General features: G+C 64.9%; 2 protein-coding genes across 4 annotated transcripts; one reads left to right on the forward strand and one right to left on the reverse strand.

Annotated features, from left to right (window-relative positions):
- The first annotated feature begins 303 nt into the window (after nt 1–303).
- LETMD1 (LETM1 domain containing 1) lies at nt 304–5,241 on the forward strand. The gene is made up of 9 exons (XM_062636049.1): nt 304–525; nt 949–1,100; nt 1,193–1,308; nt 1,405–1,487; nt 2,955–3,141; nt 3,236–3,337; nt 3,778–3,930; nt 4,028–4,124; nt 4,617–5,241. The coding sequence occupies exons 1-9, from the start codon at nt 434–436 to the stop codon at nt 4,685–4,687; spliced, it is 1,053 nt and encodes a 350-aa protein (XP_062492033.1). The 5' UTR covers nt 304–433; the 3' UTR covers nt 4,688–5,241.
- A 1,495-nt stretch (nt 5,242–6,736) lies between these two features.
- CSRNP2 (cysteine and serine rich nuclear protein 2) lies at nt 6,737–15,685 on the reverse strand. 3 transcript variants are annotated; one of them, XM_062636047.1, is made up of 5 exons: nt 15,607–15,685; nt 9,367–9,616; nt 8,729–8,988; nt 7,826–8,122; nt 6,737–7,568 (listed from the first exon to the last, which is right to left on the reverse strand). In XM_062636047.1, the coding sequence occupies exons 2-5, from the start codon at nt 9,515–9,517 to the stop codon at nt 6,795–6,797; spliced, it is 1,482 nt and encodes a 493-aa protein (XP_062492031.1). In that variant the 5' UTR covers nt 9,518–9,616; nt 15,607–15,685; the 3' UTR covers nt 6,737–6,794. The 3 variants fall into 3 exon arrangements, with proteins under 3 accessions (XP_062492031.1, XP_062492030.1, XP_062492032.1); XM_062636046.1 differs by lacking the exon at nt 15,607–15,685 and adding an exon at nt 13,196–13,520; XM_062636048.1 differs by lacking the exon at nt 15,607–15,685 and having other exon boundaries at nt 9,367–9,727.
- Between the last annotated feature and the right edge of the window lie 715 nt (nt 15,686–16,400).

Genomic DNA, 16,400 nt, shown 5'->3' on the forward strand with positions numbered 1-16,400 from the left:
CGCTCGGCTGCGGGTTGTCCATGGGAGGAAGGGACGGACGGACCGGCCTGGACCCGCTGCGGGCCAGGGGAGCCGGGCAGAGCAGGGACCCCCGGGGTTTAACCCCCATCCCCGGTGCCGCTGTAGCGGGGACAGCGGGAGGGTCCGGGAGCGCTTCCCCAGCCGGGAACGGGGCGGGTGGGCAGGGCCCGGCGCTGCCCCCGAGCTGGCACCGGCGATGGAGAGGGAGAACCGGTGGCGGTGAGGGTGGGAGCCGGGGCCGGGCCCCGTTACCGGTAACGCGGAGAGAGCTCAACCACAGCCCAACCCGCTCCGCTGCGGCCCCGAGAGGCCACTTCCGCCTTTGGTCACATGACTGGCCGCCCTGCTTCTCCGTCAGCCAATCAGCGGCCAGCTTTCCGCGTGACCTTCGTCCCGGCGGTGTCCCGTCAAGATGGCGCTGTCCATGGCCGGCTGCCGCGGGTTGCTCTGGCGCCTCGGGCCCGGCCCCGCCGCAGGCCTCAGCCGCTCCCGGCGGGAGCTGAGGTGAGCGGGGCCACCCCCTCCACCCCGGGCCGCCCGCTCCCGCCGCAGCGCCCGCACCCCGGCGCCGTTACCGCCCTTGCCTCCTCCGTGCTCCCCGGACGGGCCGCAGACCCCGCGGGCTCCCTGTTCCCAGCTCCCCGCTCCTCGCCGTGCCGCCGCCCCGCTCTGTGCCACACGGAGCCCCCGCACCGCGCCCCGCACAGGCCCCCTCCGCAGTCACCTGGGCCGCTGCCCCCAGCCCCGAGCCCTGTCACAAGCGGCTGCCTGGGCCCGTGCAGGGTAAGGGGGGGCCCCCAGCACCTCAACCCTTTTCCGGGGGCTTCAGGCCACCCCCCAGCCCAGTGCCCACCTCCAGGCCAGCCCCTGCTTCCCTCGGAGCCCTTTCCTGCGGGACAGGATCAGTCCCGGGGTGCTTTGCTGCAGGCTCCCGGGGCGCTGCCTCTCCACAAAGGCTGGCTCCAGGTCCGTCCTGGCCGCCCTGGTCTCCACGGCGAAGCGCATCAACAGGAGGTACGAGAGGTTCCTGGAGCGCACGTTCCCCCGGTTCTATGTGCTCCACTCCACGTTCACCAGAGGTGGGTGCTGGGGGGGCAGCAGGATGTGCTCCCGCACCGCTGGAGGGGTTTTCCTGGGAGCCAGAGGCTGAGGCTGCTCCGTGCTTCGCCAGGGATCCAAGCGCTCTTCTTGGAAGTGAAAGAGATCCGAGACATCCGCTCCCGAATGGCCCGACAGAGGCTGAGCGTGCAGCAGCTGCCGTACCGGGACATGGAGCGCTTGCGGCAGGTACGGCACCGCCACCGGCTCGGCCCCACTCTCAGGGCGGGGATCGGGAGCTGCGCCCAGGACTGGGATCCTGATTCTCGCTTCTTTTGGAGGCAGTTCCGGAGGGACCTGATCAAGGCTGTTCCCATTGGAATCATTGCCATCCCGCCCTTCGCCAACTTCTTGGTCATCATCCTCATGTGAGTACGGCCACGACCCCGACCTCTGGGCTCCATCCTAGACTTCATGGAACTGGGGTTCTTGGAGCTATAAATCCAACCAGACACCTCCCTCCCTCACTCCACCTCTCGCTGTCTCCAGCGTCCCTCTCCCTTCCAGCTGGCCTGATCCTGGAGCTAAATCCCTCTAAATCCCTGCAGTTTCCATTCCTGCTCCCTTGTGTCCACTGATGAGAGCCCCAGCTCCAGCCGGGCACAGCAGCGATCCCAGCACCAGAGCACTCCTTCCTAAGCTCCCCGCAGCCTTCAGAGGAGCAGATCTCCCGTGACCCACTCGGGGTCTGTGGATGTTGGTTTCCCTCCTCAGATCCCATTGATTCATTCCTGACACCACTGCCCACAGCGTTCTCCTGGAGAACCGGCTGCTGGAGCACAGGCTGGAATCCTGGCTGGGTGCTGGGGAATGGAGCTAAATCCAGGCTGGGGCTGGTCCCATAGGATGTTCCCCAGGGCTTGGTGCTGGGGCCGAGTCTGGTTTGTGTCTTTGTCACTGACCTGCATGAGGGGATGGAGCGAACCCGCAGTCAGGTCATAGATAACACCAGGTCGGGTGGGAAGCTCTGCGGAGGGATCTGGCCTGGCTGGCTCCATGGTTGTGCCAATGGGATGAGGTTCAAGAAGGCAAAGTGCTGGGTCCTGCACTGGGGCCACAACAACCCCCTGCAATGCTCCAGGCTTGGGAAGAGCGGCTGGAAACTGCCCATGGGAAAGGAGCTGGATGGATGGAGCTGAGCAGGAGCAGCTTGTGCCCAGGCAGCCAGGAAGCCCCCAGCATCCTGGCCTGGCTCAGCACCAGTGAGGCAGCAGCAGGGCCAGGGCAGGGATTGTGCCCCTGCACTGGGCACTGGGGAGGCTGCACCTCAAGTCCTGTGCTCAGCTCTGGGCCCCTCGCTGCAAGAGAGACATTGAGGGGCTGGAGCAGGGCCAGAGAAGGGAATGGAGCTGGTGCAGGGCCTGGAGCCCAAGTGTGATGGGGAAGGGCTGAGGGACCTGGGGGGTTCAGGTGGAGAGGAGAAGGCTCAGGGGGGACCTGATGGCTGCCTCCAAGTGCCTGCCAGGAGGATGGAGCCAGGAGGGGCTGGGCTCTGCTCCCAAGGACCAAGGGATGGGACAAGAGGGAACGGCCTCAAGCTGCACCAGGGCAGGTTTAGATGGAGCTGAAGAACAGTTCTTGCCCCAGAGGGTGCTCAGGCATTGGAACAGGCTGCCCAGGGCAGGGCTGCAGGCACCATCCCTGCAAGTGTTCGCACCCCGTGGAGACGAGGCCTCAGTGCCATGGGGCAGTGGTGGCCATGGCAGTGCTGGGCATGGTTGGAACCGAAGCTCTTTTCCACCCTGCAGGACTGTGAGTGCCGAGCTCCCCCTCTGAAGGAGCTCCCATCCCGTTCATTTCCCCCCCCTGCATCCCTCTCTCCTCTCCTCCCCCAGGTATTTCTTCCCACGGCAGCTCCTGATCCGTCACTTCTGGACCTCCCAGCAGCAGGTTGAGTTCCTGGCCACCTACGACGCCATCCGCAGGGATTCCTACCCGGCTGTGCTGGAGAGCTTGGCACGGGCAGCGCGATCCCTGCCTGAGCCGCAGCTCCAATCCCGCCTGCAGCAGCTCTGCTCCGAGGTACAGCATCCCCGGGCCGCTGTCACCCTGCGGCTGTGCCGCCACCGGGAGGACACCGGGGGAGGTGCTGGCGCCGGGCTCTGTGCTCCTGCAGGTGCAGCGCGGCTCCCAGCCCCGCGTGGCCGAGCTCTGCGCACTGAGAGGGGCGTTCTCGGGCCCTGGCCTGGCTCTGAACCAGCTCCAGCTCTGCCATGTGGTGAGTTGGGCTTTTGTGCCCCTCGGCTTGGGGGTTGTGCCCTAAACCCGGGCCAGGCGGGGATGCAAAGCTGGGTGCTGCATCCCTGGAAACACTGGGATGCTTGGAGCAACTGGATTGAACTGGGAATGTTGGAACTAAATGAGCTTTGAGGTCCCTTCAACCCAAACCCGCGCGGGATTCCCGGGGACGAGGCTGTTTGGTCACCGTTGGCCTCTGAGCCATCCCACACCCAGACTCACACCCAGCACCCGTGGGCAGCCCACGGCAGGGTGGCCTCTGCTCCACCGGGCCCGGGCGCTGCCGGGACGGGGATTCCGTGTGGGATGATGATCAAATGGGATTGAAATGTGGGTCACGGCTGGGAGAGGCTCCAGGTCCTGCCCGCACGGGTCCAACGCCCGCTGTGGGGGGGGGCTCCGTCCCCTTTCCCTCCTCAGAAAGCCCTGAGCCGGGTCCTGTTCCTCACCCCACACTTGCCGGCCCCCATCCTGCGGCATCGCCTGCGGAGCCATGTGCTGGAGATCCGGCAGCTGGACCGGGCCCTGCAGCGCCTGAGCCTGGGGCAGCTCCGCGAGGAGGAGCTCAGAGCGGTGAGGACCCCCCCAGGGCTTGGAGCTGGGGGAGCTTCCCAGCCCCTGCACCCCAGCCCAGGCCCTGGTGCTGAGTGCCCCCTCCTGTGCCCTCCAGGCCTGTTACCTCCGGGGCCTGCACTCCACTCCGCTGGACGTGGCCTCGTGCAGAGCGTGGCTGGAGCAGTGGCTGGGGCTCTCCTGCAGGCTGGAAGGTGACGGTGGCTCCTGCCTGGTGGGGCTGGGCAGGGGCCTGGGCTCATTGCTGGGGGAGATCCGGGATGAGCAGTGGCTTTATCCCAGTCTGGGCTGTCCCATGGAGGAGGGGACGGAGGAACGCGCTGGCTCTATCCATGGATGTGCCCATGTGGGATACCCCAAGGAGCAGCCCAGGGGTGGCTGCCTCTGTCCCACAGCGACCTCAGGGTGGCAGATTCCAGCCCTGGGGGAAAGAGAATGGGGCTGGGAGGGAAATGGGGGACCCAGAGCAGAGCAGAAGGGCTGGGGGTGAGGAGGGGCCCTGCAGCCTCTGGTGCTGCACTGGCAGCTCGGGATGAGCGTGGTCGGAGGGGTTGGGCAGCTCTGGTCCAGTTGATGTCGTCCCTGCTCATCGCAGGGGGTTGGACTCGAGGTGCTTTGAAGGTCCCTCCCACCCCAACCCGTTCCATGGTTCCATGGCTCTGACCCCGCTCGTGTTCCTGTTTCAGCCTCCGAAGCCTCGCTCCTGGCCCACAGCATGGTCCTGCTGTCCCTCAACTACGTCAGGCCCAAGGAGTGACGGGGGAGCCCGCGGCCTCCCCCCAGCCCTGCCGCTTCCCAGCCTGGTGCTGCCCAAAACCCACCCTGGGGGTTGAACCCCCCCTGCCCCGAGCTGCTGCCATGGGGTAAGGACACGGCTCCCCCCTCCTGCCCTGGCTCTGCTCTTCCCCTTCGTGCTGTGGGGCTCAGCCCCAGCCTGGGACCCTTCAAGCCCAGGAGGGGAGTAGCTGCCCATGGGCCTGCCCTTGGGGTCTCCCAGCAGCGGGTTCTGCTCAGCCTCGTGCGGAGGCTCCTGCTCGAGCTCCTTCCCTGCTCCGAGCACTCTGGGACACAGAAAGGTCCCCGAGGGATGGAGCAAAGACCAAGCCCCTGCGCCCCGGGAGCAGCGGCGAAAGGGGCTCCTGTGCTTTGTGCTGCTGCCTCCTGCGCAGAGGCGGCTTTGGGGGCTCTGAGGCAGCTCCCCGCTGCCTTCTGGGGTTCAAGGCCCCCTCCCTGCATGAGAACCCCCCAACACCCCCCTGTGAGTGACCCCAACCCAGTGCCCAAGTGCGTGATTAAAGCCCTACTCAAGCCGGCGGTGCCAGCGTCTCCCTGGTGCCTCCTGCACCGGGCTCCCGTGGCCGTGGGGACCGTGGGCACTTGGAATGGTGCAAAGGAGGGGTAGGAACCAAACCACCCCTACGCAGCCCCAAGCCAAAGACCATTCCCCGACCCTCCCCGTTCCCAAGAGGAGCTCCCTGGGATGGGTTTAACCCCAGGCACTGCACAACTTGGAGCCCTTTATTTTCACTCCTTAAATCCAGCGTTCGCCGGGAGAGCAGAAAGGGCTGGGAAGGAAAAACAGAGGCCAAGCGTTGGCTTCCCAGTGGGAAGCGGGACCTCGGCCACCACCAGGGCGGGGAGCAGGGCGAGGGGGGAGCCGCACTGGGTTTAACTGGGCCGAGGCACCGCAGCTCCGGCAGCACCAGGTTGGGGCTGGGCTCGTGGGGTCTGAGCCGGTGCCGAATGGAGCAGGGACCGGGAGGGATGCTCGGACAAGCCCAGAATCATGGAACAGGGAGAGCGCAGCAGGAACAGGATCCGATCCTGGTGGGTCCTGGATTGTGCCGGCCCTTGGAGGCCACGGGGAGCAACCCAGGAAGGGGGAAATAAAGCCCTGGAGCCGTTCAAGCGTCACCGTCTGCTCTGGTTGCACAGCTCAGCTCTGGGGCAGGTCCCTGTTGGGATGGGATGTGGGGATGGGGATCACCAAGGGATCAGGCTTCTGAGCCTCCCCAGTGGAGCCTTGGGGAGCTGAGGCCGGGCATGGAGCCCCTGGGGTGGAAACCAACAGCCCCTTCCCTTCCCCTTCTGGGCCCAGGGGCTTGGACCTGCTCCCCAAGCACCAAACCCCCGTTAAGGCCCTGTTCCCAGGGGCAGGTGAGCACCAGGAGCCTTCAACCGCAGCAGCCCCCAACCAACCAAAGCACTTTGACCCCCAGCCTCATCCCCCCATGGAATTCCCCTGCTCTCCAGCTGGGACGTTCCCCTTGGGAGCATCGAGCCCCAGGTTTGCTTCCCAAGGAGAAGCAGCCACGGGGCTGTGCCAGATTGACCCCGTCAGCAGAGGAAGCTCATGGGCATCAGGGGCTCTTGGCTCCCATCAATTCCCAGTTCTCTCCTTACAAAGATGGGATTTGCTTAACCAGAAAGGGCCGGGACAACAGAGAGGAGATGTGCAAGGAACCCCCTGCTGGCTCCGGGTCCTTCCAGTCCATCCTGAGCCCAGCACTGGCCCCAGGGAAGGGGGAACATCCAAGGGAGGTGCTGGGTGGCCGAAGGGGGCTGGTGAGCATCCATTGAAGGGATGGAAGCAGAGGGGAAAATGGGGGTTTGAAGTTACCCCCCCAGGGAAGAGCTCTCCTGCAGGTGGAACAGGACGGGAGGGAGCTGCCCTGGGAAGAGGGAGGCTCCAGGTCCAGCACCCAAGCGGCCACCGGCCTGTGCCAGGCAATGGGATGGGTTCAGATCCTCGGGACGATGCCCGCCCCCCCCCGCCAGCACCCGGTAAATAACCACCAGTGGCCGCTGCTGGTCCATAAAATCTTATTGTCAATAAATAACGGAGCACCGAGGGGGGGCCTCGCTCACAGCGGCAGCACCGGCTCCAGCACCGGCTCCGCTGGCACCGAGCTCCCCCCGGCGGATGCTGCAGCCCCGGGTGGGGACGGAGGGGGTTTGGCTGCTTCCCCCTTGCTGGCGGCTCGGCTGGGAGCAGCCCCGGCCCCGGGCAGGACGCTGAGCTCCTTCTCGGCCACGCAGGACGGTGCTGGGGGCTCTGGGGGGGCACCATCGCCCCTGGAGCCCGGCCTCGGCTCCACCGGGTAGTAGAGCACGGAGCCATCGTTCAAGTAGGGCTGCTCGCCCGCGGCTGCTGGCTCCGAGCCCTCGGCGAAGCAGAGGACGGATGAGCCCGGAGGTAACTGGGCTTGGATGAGGATGGGAGCGGCCAGAGCCGGGCAGAGCCCCTGCGGCACGGCCAGCGGCTCCTCCAGGATGCAGACGCCCAAGCTCTCGACGCCGGCGCCGCTGCTGGAGTCTTCCTCAGCCTTCAGCCTCTCCAGCTCCTCGGCCGTCTGCAGGTGCATCACGGCCGACTCGTTCTCTGCCATGAACTCCTGGAAGTCCTGGGTCTCGCCGGGCTGCGGCCCCGGCCACGCGCTGCCGCAGCCGTGAGCGGCGCCGGATGCGGCCTCCTCGGGCACCGGGGGCCGCCCGCCCTGGCGCTTGTTCTCCAGCTCCAGCTTCATGATGGTGTGGAGGTAGTGAGTCCGCACGCGGATGGGGTTGAATTCGATGCGCCCGGCCATGTTGCCGCAGCCGTCCCGGGAGCAGCCGCAGGGGAAGGACATGCGATCCACCTGGCAGGGGGATGGAGACGTGGCAGCGCCAGGATCACACAACCATGGAATGGGTTGGGTTGGGAGGGGACCTTAAAGCTCCTCCAGTTCCAACCCCCTGCCACGGGCACGGACACCGTCCACTGGAGCAGGGTGCTCCAAGCCCCTGTGTCCAACAGTGCCAGGGATGGGGCAGCCACAGCTTCTCCCTTCAACCCCTCCCGTGTCCCACCACCCTCATAGACCTTCCCGAGCTCCCACCTGCACCCCCAGCTCACCTGGCACTTGATCCCGGCCTGGCTGCAGGCGCAGGCCTCGGGGTCGCAGTAGAGGCGGCAGTCGCAGCCGCACTCCTCCCGGGAGAGCCGGATCGCCCGCAGCTCCTGCTTCTCCTCGGCGTCGATGCGGTGCACGCCGGAGGCGCGCAGCAGCGCCCGGCGCCGCTTGGTGGGCAGCGGCTGCAGGAAGAAGTAATCGTCCACCTCCACGTTCTCCACGTCGATGTCATCGTCCGAGACGTCCTCCAGCGTGAGCCCGTCCGCCTCCTCCGACTCCACGGTCCCGTTCTTGGTGAGCTGCGGGTGGCAGGGCAGAGGCTGGGATTCCCGCATCCCGCTCCCCTCCGGACCCCCCCCCGCCCCAGCTCATGGGAGAAGGGAGCAAGGAAACATGAAAGAAAAAGAGAATTCCAAGCAGGGAATCCCTTTTCCAGCCCCCCTGGGCTGTGCCCTGTGAGCAATGGGATAACAAGAGGTCCCTGCTGCTGAAAACACCGGGATGCCACAAGAGTGACCCCTGGGAAAATAAGACTTGAGGGGCCAGAGCTGGATCCTGCATCGTGCCTTTGACTCAAACACCCCCAAAGCCTGGCTCACAGGTGTCCCAGCCCTTTGGGAGCTGGCACATGGACACGTCCATGGCCTCCCGAGGAGCAGTGGAAGAGGGAGGTGGGTGTCCGGGCAGTGAGAGCCCCAGCATGGGCCCTGCAGAGCAGACCCAGCCCCTGAGCAAGGCTCCAGGGCATAGTCCCAGCCCAAGGATGGGCTGGAGAACAGGCAAAGCCACCCAGAGCCTGCTGCTGCCTGCTCCCGGACTGAGCACCCATGGACACAGGAGAGGGAAAAGACCCATAGGGGTGATCCCCCCCCTACCCCGCCTGGACCCGGGGCCCCCTCTGGTACCTTCATCTTCTTGGCGTGGAGCTTCTCCTCCTTGAGGTGCTCGCGCAGGATCTCGCGGTGGTTCACCTCCTGCTCCTGCGCGAACTCGCACAGGGTGTAGCTGCGCACGGAGTTGTGGCGCGGGGCCATGCCCAGGGAGCTGCCGCCCTGGCTGGGGACGCTGGTGAAGCCCTGGCGCCGCGCGAAGTAGTACACGGTGACCTGGTCGAAGCGCACGTTCTTCCTGCCCAGCTGCTTCTGCCGCTTCAGGATGGACGTGGCTGCGGGGGGGGAGGCACCGCAGGGGGGTCACAGGAGCAAAGAGAACTCCCCCCTCCTCCCAGACCTTGCACCCCGCTGGGTTCCCAGGATGGGGCTGAGCAATGAGCTCTGGTGCCAGCGAGGGCAATGCCAGCACCCCCCATGGCCCCACAGCACCAGCGCCCATGCAGGCAGTGGGATGCTCCGGCAGGGCGAATCCTGGGATAGGAAAGCTCCACGATGGAGCCTGGACCTCAGGAATGGGGCTGACACTGGGAAGTGCCCAAGGCCGGGTGTCCCGCACCCTCCCACCCCTGCGCATCACCAGATGGGTTATGAGGGAGGCAGAGGGGAAGGGCAGAGCCGGCCCCGAGCGCAGCGCGGCGCCGGCCACTCACGTCGGAAGCCGCTGGAGCTGGAGGGGTTGACGCTGTCGCAGCTGTCGGCGCTGTCGCTGTTGGAGATTTCGTCGTCCGAGTTGGATCCCGCCGAGCCCGCGTCCGCATCCTCGAACTTCCTCTTGATGCCGGCGCTCGGGATCGCGTCCATTTGGCCGGGGCTCGCATGGGAGCCGGTGGGCAGCGGTGGCACCGGCGTTTCGCCAGCAGCTCCGCGGCGCCAGCCCCTGCCCGCAGCCCGCGGGGGTCTCTGTGGAGAAGGCAAGAAGCGACCGCGGCGTTTGGGACAGGCCAACAGCACTTGGGATGACCAGGAGAGGTTCACGGGGCTCCCGAGAGCAGCTTCTCCCGTCCCTCCCTGACAATGCCCCTGAACCCTGCTGCATTCCTGCAGCTCCCCAAGGGGAACCCATCACCCCCGTGTCTGGTCTGCAGCTGGAAGGGACCCTAAAGCTCCTCCAGCTCCAACCCCTGCCGTGGGCAGGGACCCCTTCCACTGGAGCAGGGTGCTCTGAGCCCCTGTGTCCAACTTGGCCTTGAGCACTGCCAGGGATGGGGCAGCCACAGCTTCTCTGGGCACCCTGTGCCAGCGCCTCAGCACCCTCCCAGGGAAGAGCTTCTGCCTAAGAGCTCATCTCAGTCTCTCCTCTGGCAGGTTCAAGCCATTCCCCTTGGCCTGTCCCTGCATCCCTTGTCCCAAGCCCCTCTCCAGGTTTCCTGCAGCCCCTTCAGGCACTGGAGCTGCTCTCAGGTCTCCATGTAGGAAGGGAATGAGCTGCTGGAGGATCCTGCTGTGAGAGCCTCTGGTATTTCCCTGCCCCCTTGTCAATGCTGATGTGCTCCAAACAAGGCAGCTTGTCCGTGGATCCTGGGAAGTGCTGGGCTCCAGCTTGGGTGAGGAGTATTTGAGATGATGCTCCAGTGGGAAGATCAGTGAGTGTCCCTCTATGTCATAGCCATGGAATCCACCCGGATGCAAAAGGTCTTCAGGCTCATCCAGTCCAACCATTCCCAGCTCTGCCAAGGCCACCGCTGCCCCATGGCACTGAGGCCTCATCTCCACGGGCTGTGAGCACTTGCATGGACGGTGACTGCAGCCCTGCCCTGGGCAGCCTGTTCCAATGCCTGAGCACCCTCTGGGGCAGGAATTGTTCCTCAGCTCCATCTAAACCTGCCCTGGGGCAGCTTGAGGCCATTCCCTCTTGTCCCATCCCTTGGTCCTTGGGAGCAGAGCCCAGCCCCTCCTGGCTCCATCCTCCTGGCAGGCACTTGTAGGCAGTGATCAGGCCCCCTCTGAGCCTTCTCCTCTCCAGACTGAATCCCCCAGGTCCCTCAGCCATGGATCCAGCCTGGCCAGATCCCCCTGCAGAGCTTCCCACCCGATCTGGTGTCATCTGCCACTGACTGCAGGTTTGCTCATGCCCTCATTCAGACCATGGGCAGGCATCACCCTCTCGACAATCCTGGGTCCCCAGCAGCAGCTTCTGCCTTTGAACCGAGCCCAGGGCATCGCCTGTGCCCACCCGGGATCCGCTGGATCAGGAATCCCCCCGGGACACCCTGGGCGGCGCAGCCTCATCTCCTCTCCCTGCTCCCTCCTCTCCCACCGCCGTTCTCATGGCAACGGAGAAACCGGCTTCTAACGGAACCAGCGGCTTCCCTGCGGAACCCGCCTGATCCCAGGGATCCCAGAGGCGATGCAGGGGTGAAGGGGCAGTGGGAGGCTCTGCCTGCACCAGGACACAGGCTCTGCATCCCCTGGTCACCACCTCCTGCCCCACAAAAGACGTGCGGGTGCTGCAGCTGCAGCCCTCCCCTTGGTCCATCACCTCCATCACCCCAAACCTGCCCCACGTCTGCAGCCCTAGGGTCCCTGCCTGGGTTCCTGTGGGTGCTGCTCAGCCCAGGGCCCAGCCAACTTCACCAGCCTTAGGTTAGGAAGGAGCTGATCCCCAAGGAGAGCGGCAGTTCCTTGCATTGCCTCCCAAAGCAAAGCTCCAAAACATCCTCCCAAATCCCTCTCCCGCAGGTGCTTCCTGTGAGGAAAGCCAGGGATGGTGCCGGGGTGGACAATACCCACAGCATCGACCTGGCTGGGGATGGAGACTGGCTCCAGCCCTGGATGGATCCACCAGGACGGAGCTCATCTCCATTGGGATGGATCCATCTGGATGGATCCATCAGATTTCATTTCACTTCTCCAATGCAGAAACTCCCTGCCCGTGTGAGCATCCTCCTCCTCCTCCCCAGCGCAGCAGCAGCTGCCCCTGTGTGCAGCAAAGGGCACTTAAATTCCTTTATTAGCTCCAATCATCCTTCTTTTGGTGGTTTCTGGCTTTGGGAATGGACAGGGTGCAGCCGGGCCCAGCACCTCCCAGTGACCCAGCATGGAGCAGGGAGAAGTCCTGGAGCCGCTGGAGGGAAGAGGAGACCCTCACCCTGGCCTCAGACCTGCTCTGCAGGTCAGGGCTGCCTCATGTAAGGCTTAAAGAGGGAGGAAGCAAAGAGCTGCTGCTGGAATTGCCTCTGGGAGCAGGGAGGGGGGTAAGAAAGAGACAGGACTCTGGTGGTCAAAGAGCCTCCTGCCCCAGAGCCAGTCCACAACGGGGCTCCAGTGTGGGACTGGGAAAACCCGAGGCGTGAGGCTCATCCAAGGCTGATGATCCCCAGGATGGTTTGTGATTCCTGCTTCCAGGAGAGGAGGAAGGGCAGGAGCATCCCAGGATGAGGTCTGCTCTGTGGTCCCCAAAGCTCCTTCGCTGATGCCCATGGATCTGCAGTGGTCCAGGACCCGCTGACGAGCCTCATTCCGCCTCCGGCATTGCCTCCAATGATCCTCGATCCCTGTCGGATGTGCTGCTGGGCTCCTCCTCCATTGACAGAGCAATTCCAGAGTGATGAACTCCTTTACCTCCAGCCCTTCAGAGTGATCAGTGATCACCCCCTGAGCATCCTGCATGGGATCCTCTGGGCATCCCGTGGCTCTTGTGATGGCTCCCTAAAAACCACGCTCCAGGCCCAAGCAACCTGGATGATGCTCAGAATTCCCTCCTTGTATCCCCTCCTCTCTGCCAGCTGCTTTAACCACATCCCTGGAGCCCCAGTTTTTGGTGGGGAATGGTTTAAATAAGCTTCCCCTCAAAAGCAAGAGGCAAAAGCGGATCCTGACAACGCCTCTGGGGTTTGGAGGTATCGGAGGGGTCAAATATGGAGATGTGGGATTATCCCAGCAGCCGGAGAAGGAGAGGGTGGGAACTGCATGAGAGCAGGAAGAAACAGATCCACACAGGGAGAGCCCCCCTGGGCTAAGCAGCAGCAGCAGCAGCAGCCGGACCCCATCCTGGTGCATTAAGGACCAGATCACGGAACACAGGATAAAGCCAGGAAAAAAACCCATCAAGGAATAACCGGAGGAGCCCATTTTATTCTGTTGCAGCGCTCAGCATCTCCTGGGAAGCCGACACCGGAGAGCAAAGGCAGGAGCCAGGCTGCAATTCCCTGGATTCCCCCCTGGAAAACGGCTCATCCCTGGGTGAAACCCACCCAAAAAGGGGCTTCTCCTCACAGAGCCCCCCCAGCTCGGCTCCATCCCGTGATGCAGCGGGAATAGCGCTGCCGGGATGACACGGCAGCATCACTGCAGAGCCCCACGGCAGAAAACCCCTCCAGTGCTTCCCAGCAAGCAGCAAAGCAGCTCCCACCACCAGCCCGGAGCCCAGCGCAGGGGGATTCAGGCCGTTATTCCCAGGGAAGGCAAACGGGAGCCTGCGGAGAAGCCGAATTCAAACCCTCAATGCGCTTCCTGCAAAGAGCAAGGAAAGCAGCTCACCTCCTCTGGGATGGCCACCGTGATGGGCTTTGGGCTGGGAGCAGCACCTCGGGGGAAGGGTCCAGGCACAGGGAAGCACATAAAGGAAAAGGAAGCTCACGTCTGCTATCGCTGCAGAATCAAAGCAGGAGCCGCGGAAAATGGCACACGCCGTTCCCGGCCGGTGCGCGACAAATCCAGGCGTATCCCAGGGCAGGAATTAGGGCACAAGCTCCTGTTGATGAGCCCAGAAACGGGGCTGATTATTCCCCCCGCCCCGGTGGGGATGGAACGGAGGCTGCGTGGCCACCACCAGGAGTTCAGCGCTGGGGCTTCTCGGAGGTTTTCCTCTGCAGCCGTGGATCCGCCGGCTCTCAGGATGCTGCAGCCATGGGCACAGTGGAGATCCCAGCTCCGCCTGGGTCAGGCCTTGGACCTTCAGTGAGGGACCAGCTTTGGCCTCCCTCCGCTGGTGCCGCTACCGATGACAGCGCGAGGGAAGGGGTGCAGGTCCCGGTGCAGCAGCAGCAGCCACAGAGCTGGGGTGTCCCCGAGCCCCCCTTGGTGCCCGCTGCAGTGGGGACAGCTCCCAGTCCTGAGGAGGGTCTGGCGGGGCTACGGAAAGGGCTGGTCCCAAAACACCCACTGGGTCCCTTTGCCTGTCACCGGGATCGAGTCATAAGGGAGGCTCCACAGAACACCTTGATCATGGAAACCCAGACTGGTTTGGGTTGGGAGGGACCTGAGAGCTCCTCCAGCTCCAATCCAGCTCCACGGACCCCTTCCACTGGAGCAGGGTGCTCCGAGCCCCTGTGTCCAACCTGGCCTTGAGCACTGCCAGGGATGGGGCAGCCACAGCTTCTCTGGGCACCCTGTGCCAGCGCCTCAGCACCCTCACAGGGAAGAGCTTCTGCCCCAGAGCTCAGCTCAGTCTCCCCTCTGGCAGGTTCAAGCCATTCCCCTTGGCCTGTCCCTACAGGCCCTTGTCCCAAGCCCCTCTCCAGGGCTCCTGCAGCCCCTTTAGGCTCTGGAGCTGCTCTCAGGCCTCCCCTGCTCCCAACACGTGAGGGCAAGGGGAGGGCAGGAGGACACGGCCGGGGCTGTTGGATGGAGCAGCTCTCCCGAGGCTGAGCGTGGTCAGCATCAGAGCCCGGCTCCTACCGAGATGACCCCGAGGAGCCTCAGGGCCTCTGCAGCGCGGGCTGGGCCGCAGAGCCTCCATCATGGCTGCTCGAGGTCCCACCACGGCCCAACAACATCACCCCAGTACCCCCCTTCCCCTCTCAGCACCTGCAGTGGGGGCAGCCAACGACCCCTCCCCACCTTTGGGGGGACATCAGAGCAGGACCCCAACAATGGTGGCTCCTCCTCCAGCACATCCCATCACCATCATCACCATCATCATCATCATCACCATCATCATCATCATCATCATCATCATCATCCTCATCAGCTCCTTCCCACCACCCTGGTGGGCCCTACCACTACATGGCTCCTTGGGGACCCATGTAACCCTCCAACTCCCCTACACCGTGTCCCCACATGTAAAGATCCCCCCCACCTTCTACAGTCCCCAGGTAGAGAACAAAGCAGCTTAAGGGGTACCCCGTGTCCTCCATAGGTGCCCCACAACCCTTACAGGCCCCCACAACCCAGAGGAGGGGAGAGCCTCTGCTGAAAGGGTCCCCCGCATCCTCTATGGGCACCATCCCCAACACCCCCCCCCCCCAGCTGTCAGGCCTGCCCCACAGGTTCTCCATTTGGAAGCCGGGCCCACGTGCCCTGCAGGCCCCTGCATCCCCTATAGCCCCCAGCCAGCAAAGGCCTCCCTATCCCCTAGAGGCCCCTCTAGAACCCCTCCAGCTCTGGGGCCTTCCATCATTCCCTATAGCCGATCAAGATGCAAAGCTCCCCCCATCCCCTTTAGGCCCCACATCCCCTATAGACACCCCGTCATCCCCCATAGCTCCACATCCCCTATAGACACCCCCTCAACCCCATAGCTCCACATCCCCTATAGACACCCCCTCATCCCCCATAGCTCCACATCCCCTATAGACACCCCCTCATCCCCCATAGCTCCACATCCCCTATAGACACCCCCTCATCCCCCATAGCCCCACATCCCCTATAGACACCCCCTCATCCCCCATAGCTCCACATCCCCTATAGACACCCCCTCATCCCCCATAGCCCCACATTCCCTATAGACACCCCCTCATCCCCCATAGCTCCACATCCCCTATAGACACCCCCATAGCCCCACATCCCCTATAGACACCCCCTCATCCCCTATAGACACCCCCTCATCCCCTGCAGCTCCCCCGGCTCCGAGGCCCCCCCCTCCTCTGCATTCCCCGGTGCACGCGGAGGGAGCGGCCGCCCCCCCCCCCGCCGGTACCGGACCCTCCCCTCCCCCCCCCCCCACTCACCGGGTCCCGGGGCGGGGCCGGGCGGGGCGGGGGCGGCTCCCGGGGGCGCGCGCAGGGGCCGGGCCCGCCCCGCCGCCGACCGCCGACAACAATGGGGCCGCGGGCGCAGCGCCGCCCCTTATATACCCCGCGTCACGTGGCGGCGCACGCCCCGCCCACCACGCTCCCCGCCGCCGCCCGCGCCGAGGGGCACGATGGGAAAGCGAGTCCTGAGGCCGCGGGGCACGACGGGAAATGTAGTGCGGAAGTGACGGGAACCACGCCCGCGGCCCGGGGAGGGCTCGCACCCGGTGCGGGCGGGGAGCGCCCCAGCCCCGCGGGGGAGCCTGGAGCGGAGCTCACCCCCGGTTCAACGGGAACGGGCTAAAGGAGGCCTCGGCCTGGGCACCGCCGCCTCCGTCCTCCCCGGCCCCTGCAGCAACGGCCCCGGCCCGGCCGCAACCTTCGCCATGCGCCCATCGCTTCACCCGGGGGTGCCACCAGCCCCGGGCACCGGCACCATCAGCACCGAGCTCGCAGCGCTCCGGCGGGGCTCCTGCAGGCCGAGAGGGAAAACCAGGCTGGGAACAGCGGGGGTGCAGCCCGGAGAAGAGACCTCGGAGCAGCTTCCAGCGGCTGGAGGAGGCTCCGAAGAGGGAGCTGCATCAGGGGCTGGAGCAGTGGGACAAGGGGTGATGGGTTCAGGCTGGAACAGGGGAAGTTCAGGTTGGAGATAAGGGAGCTCTTCCCTGTGAGGGTGCTGGGACACTGGGATGGGCTGAATGGAGAAGGTTTGGATGCTCCATCCCATCAAG

The sequence above is a fragment of the Pezoporus occidentalis genome, unplaced genomic scaffold (assembly GCF_034315485.1).
Source record: "Pezoporus occidentalis ecotype Australia unplaced genomic scaffold, CSIRO_AGI_Poc_V1 ctg465, whole genome shotgun sequence".
NCBI lineage: Eukaryota > Metazoa > Chordata > Aves > Psittaciformes > Psittacidae > Pezoporus > Pezoporus occidentalis.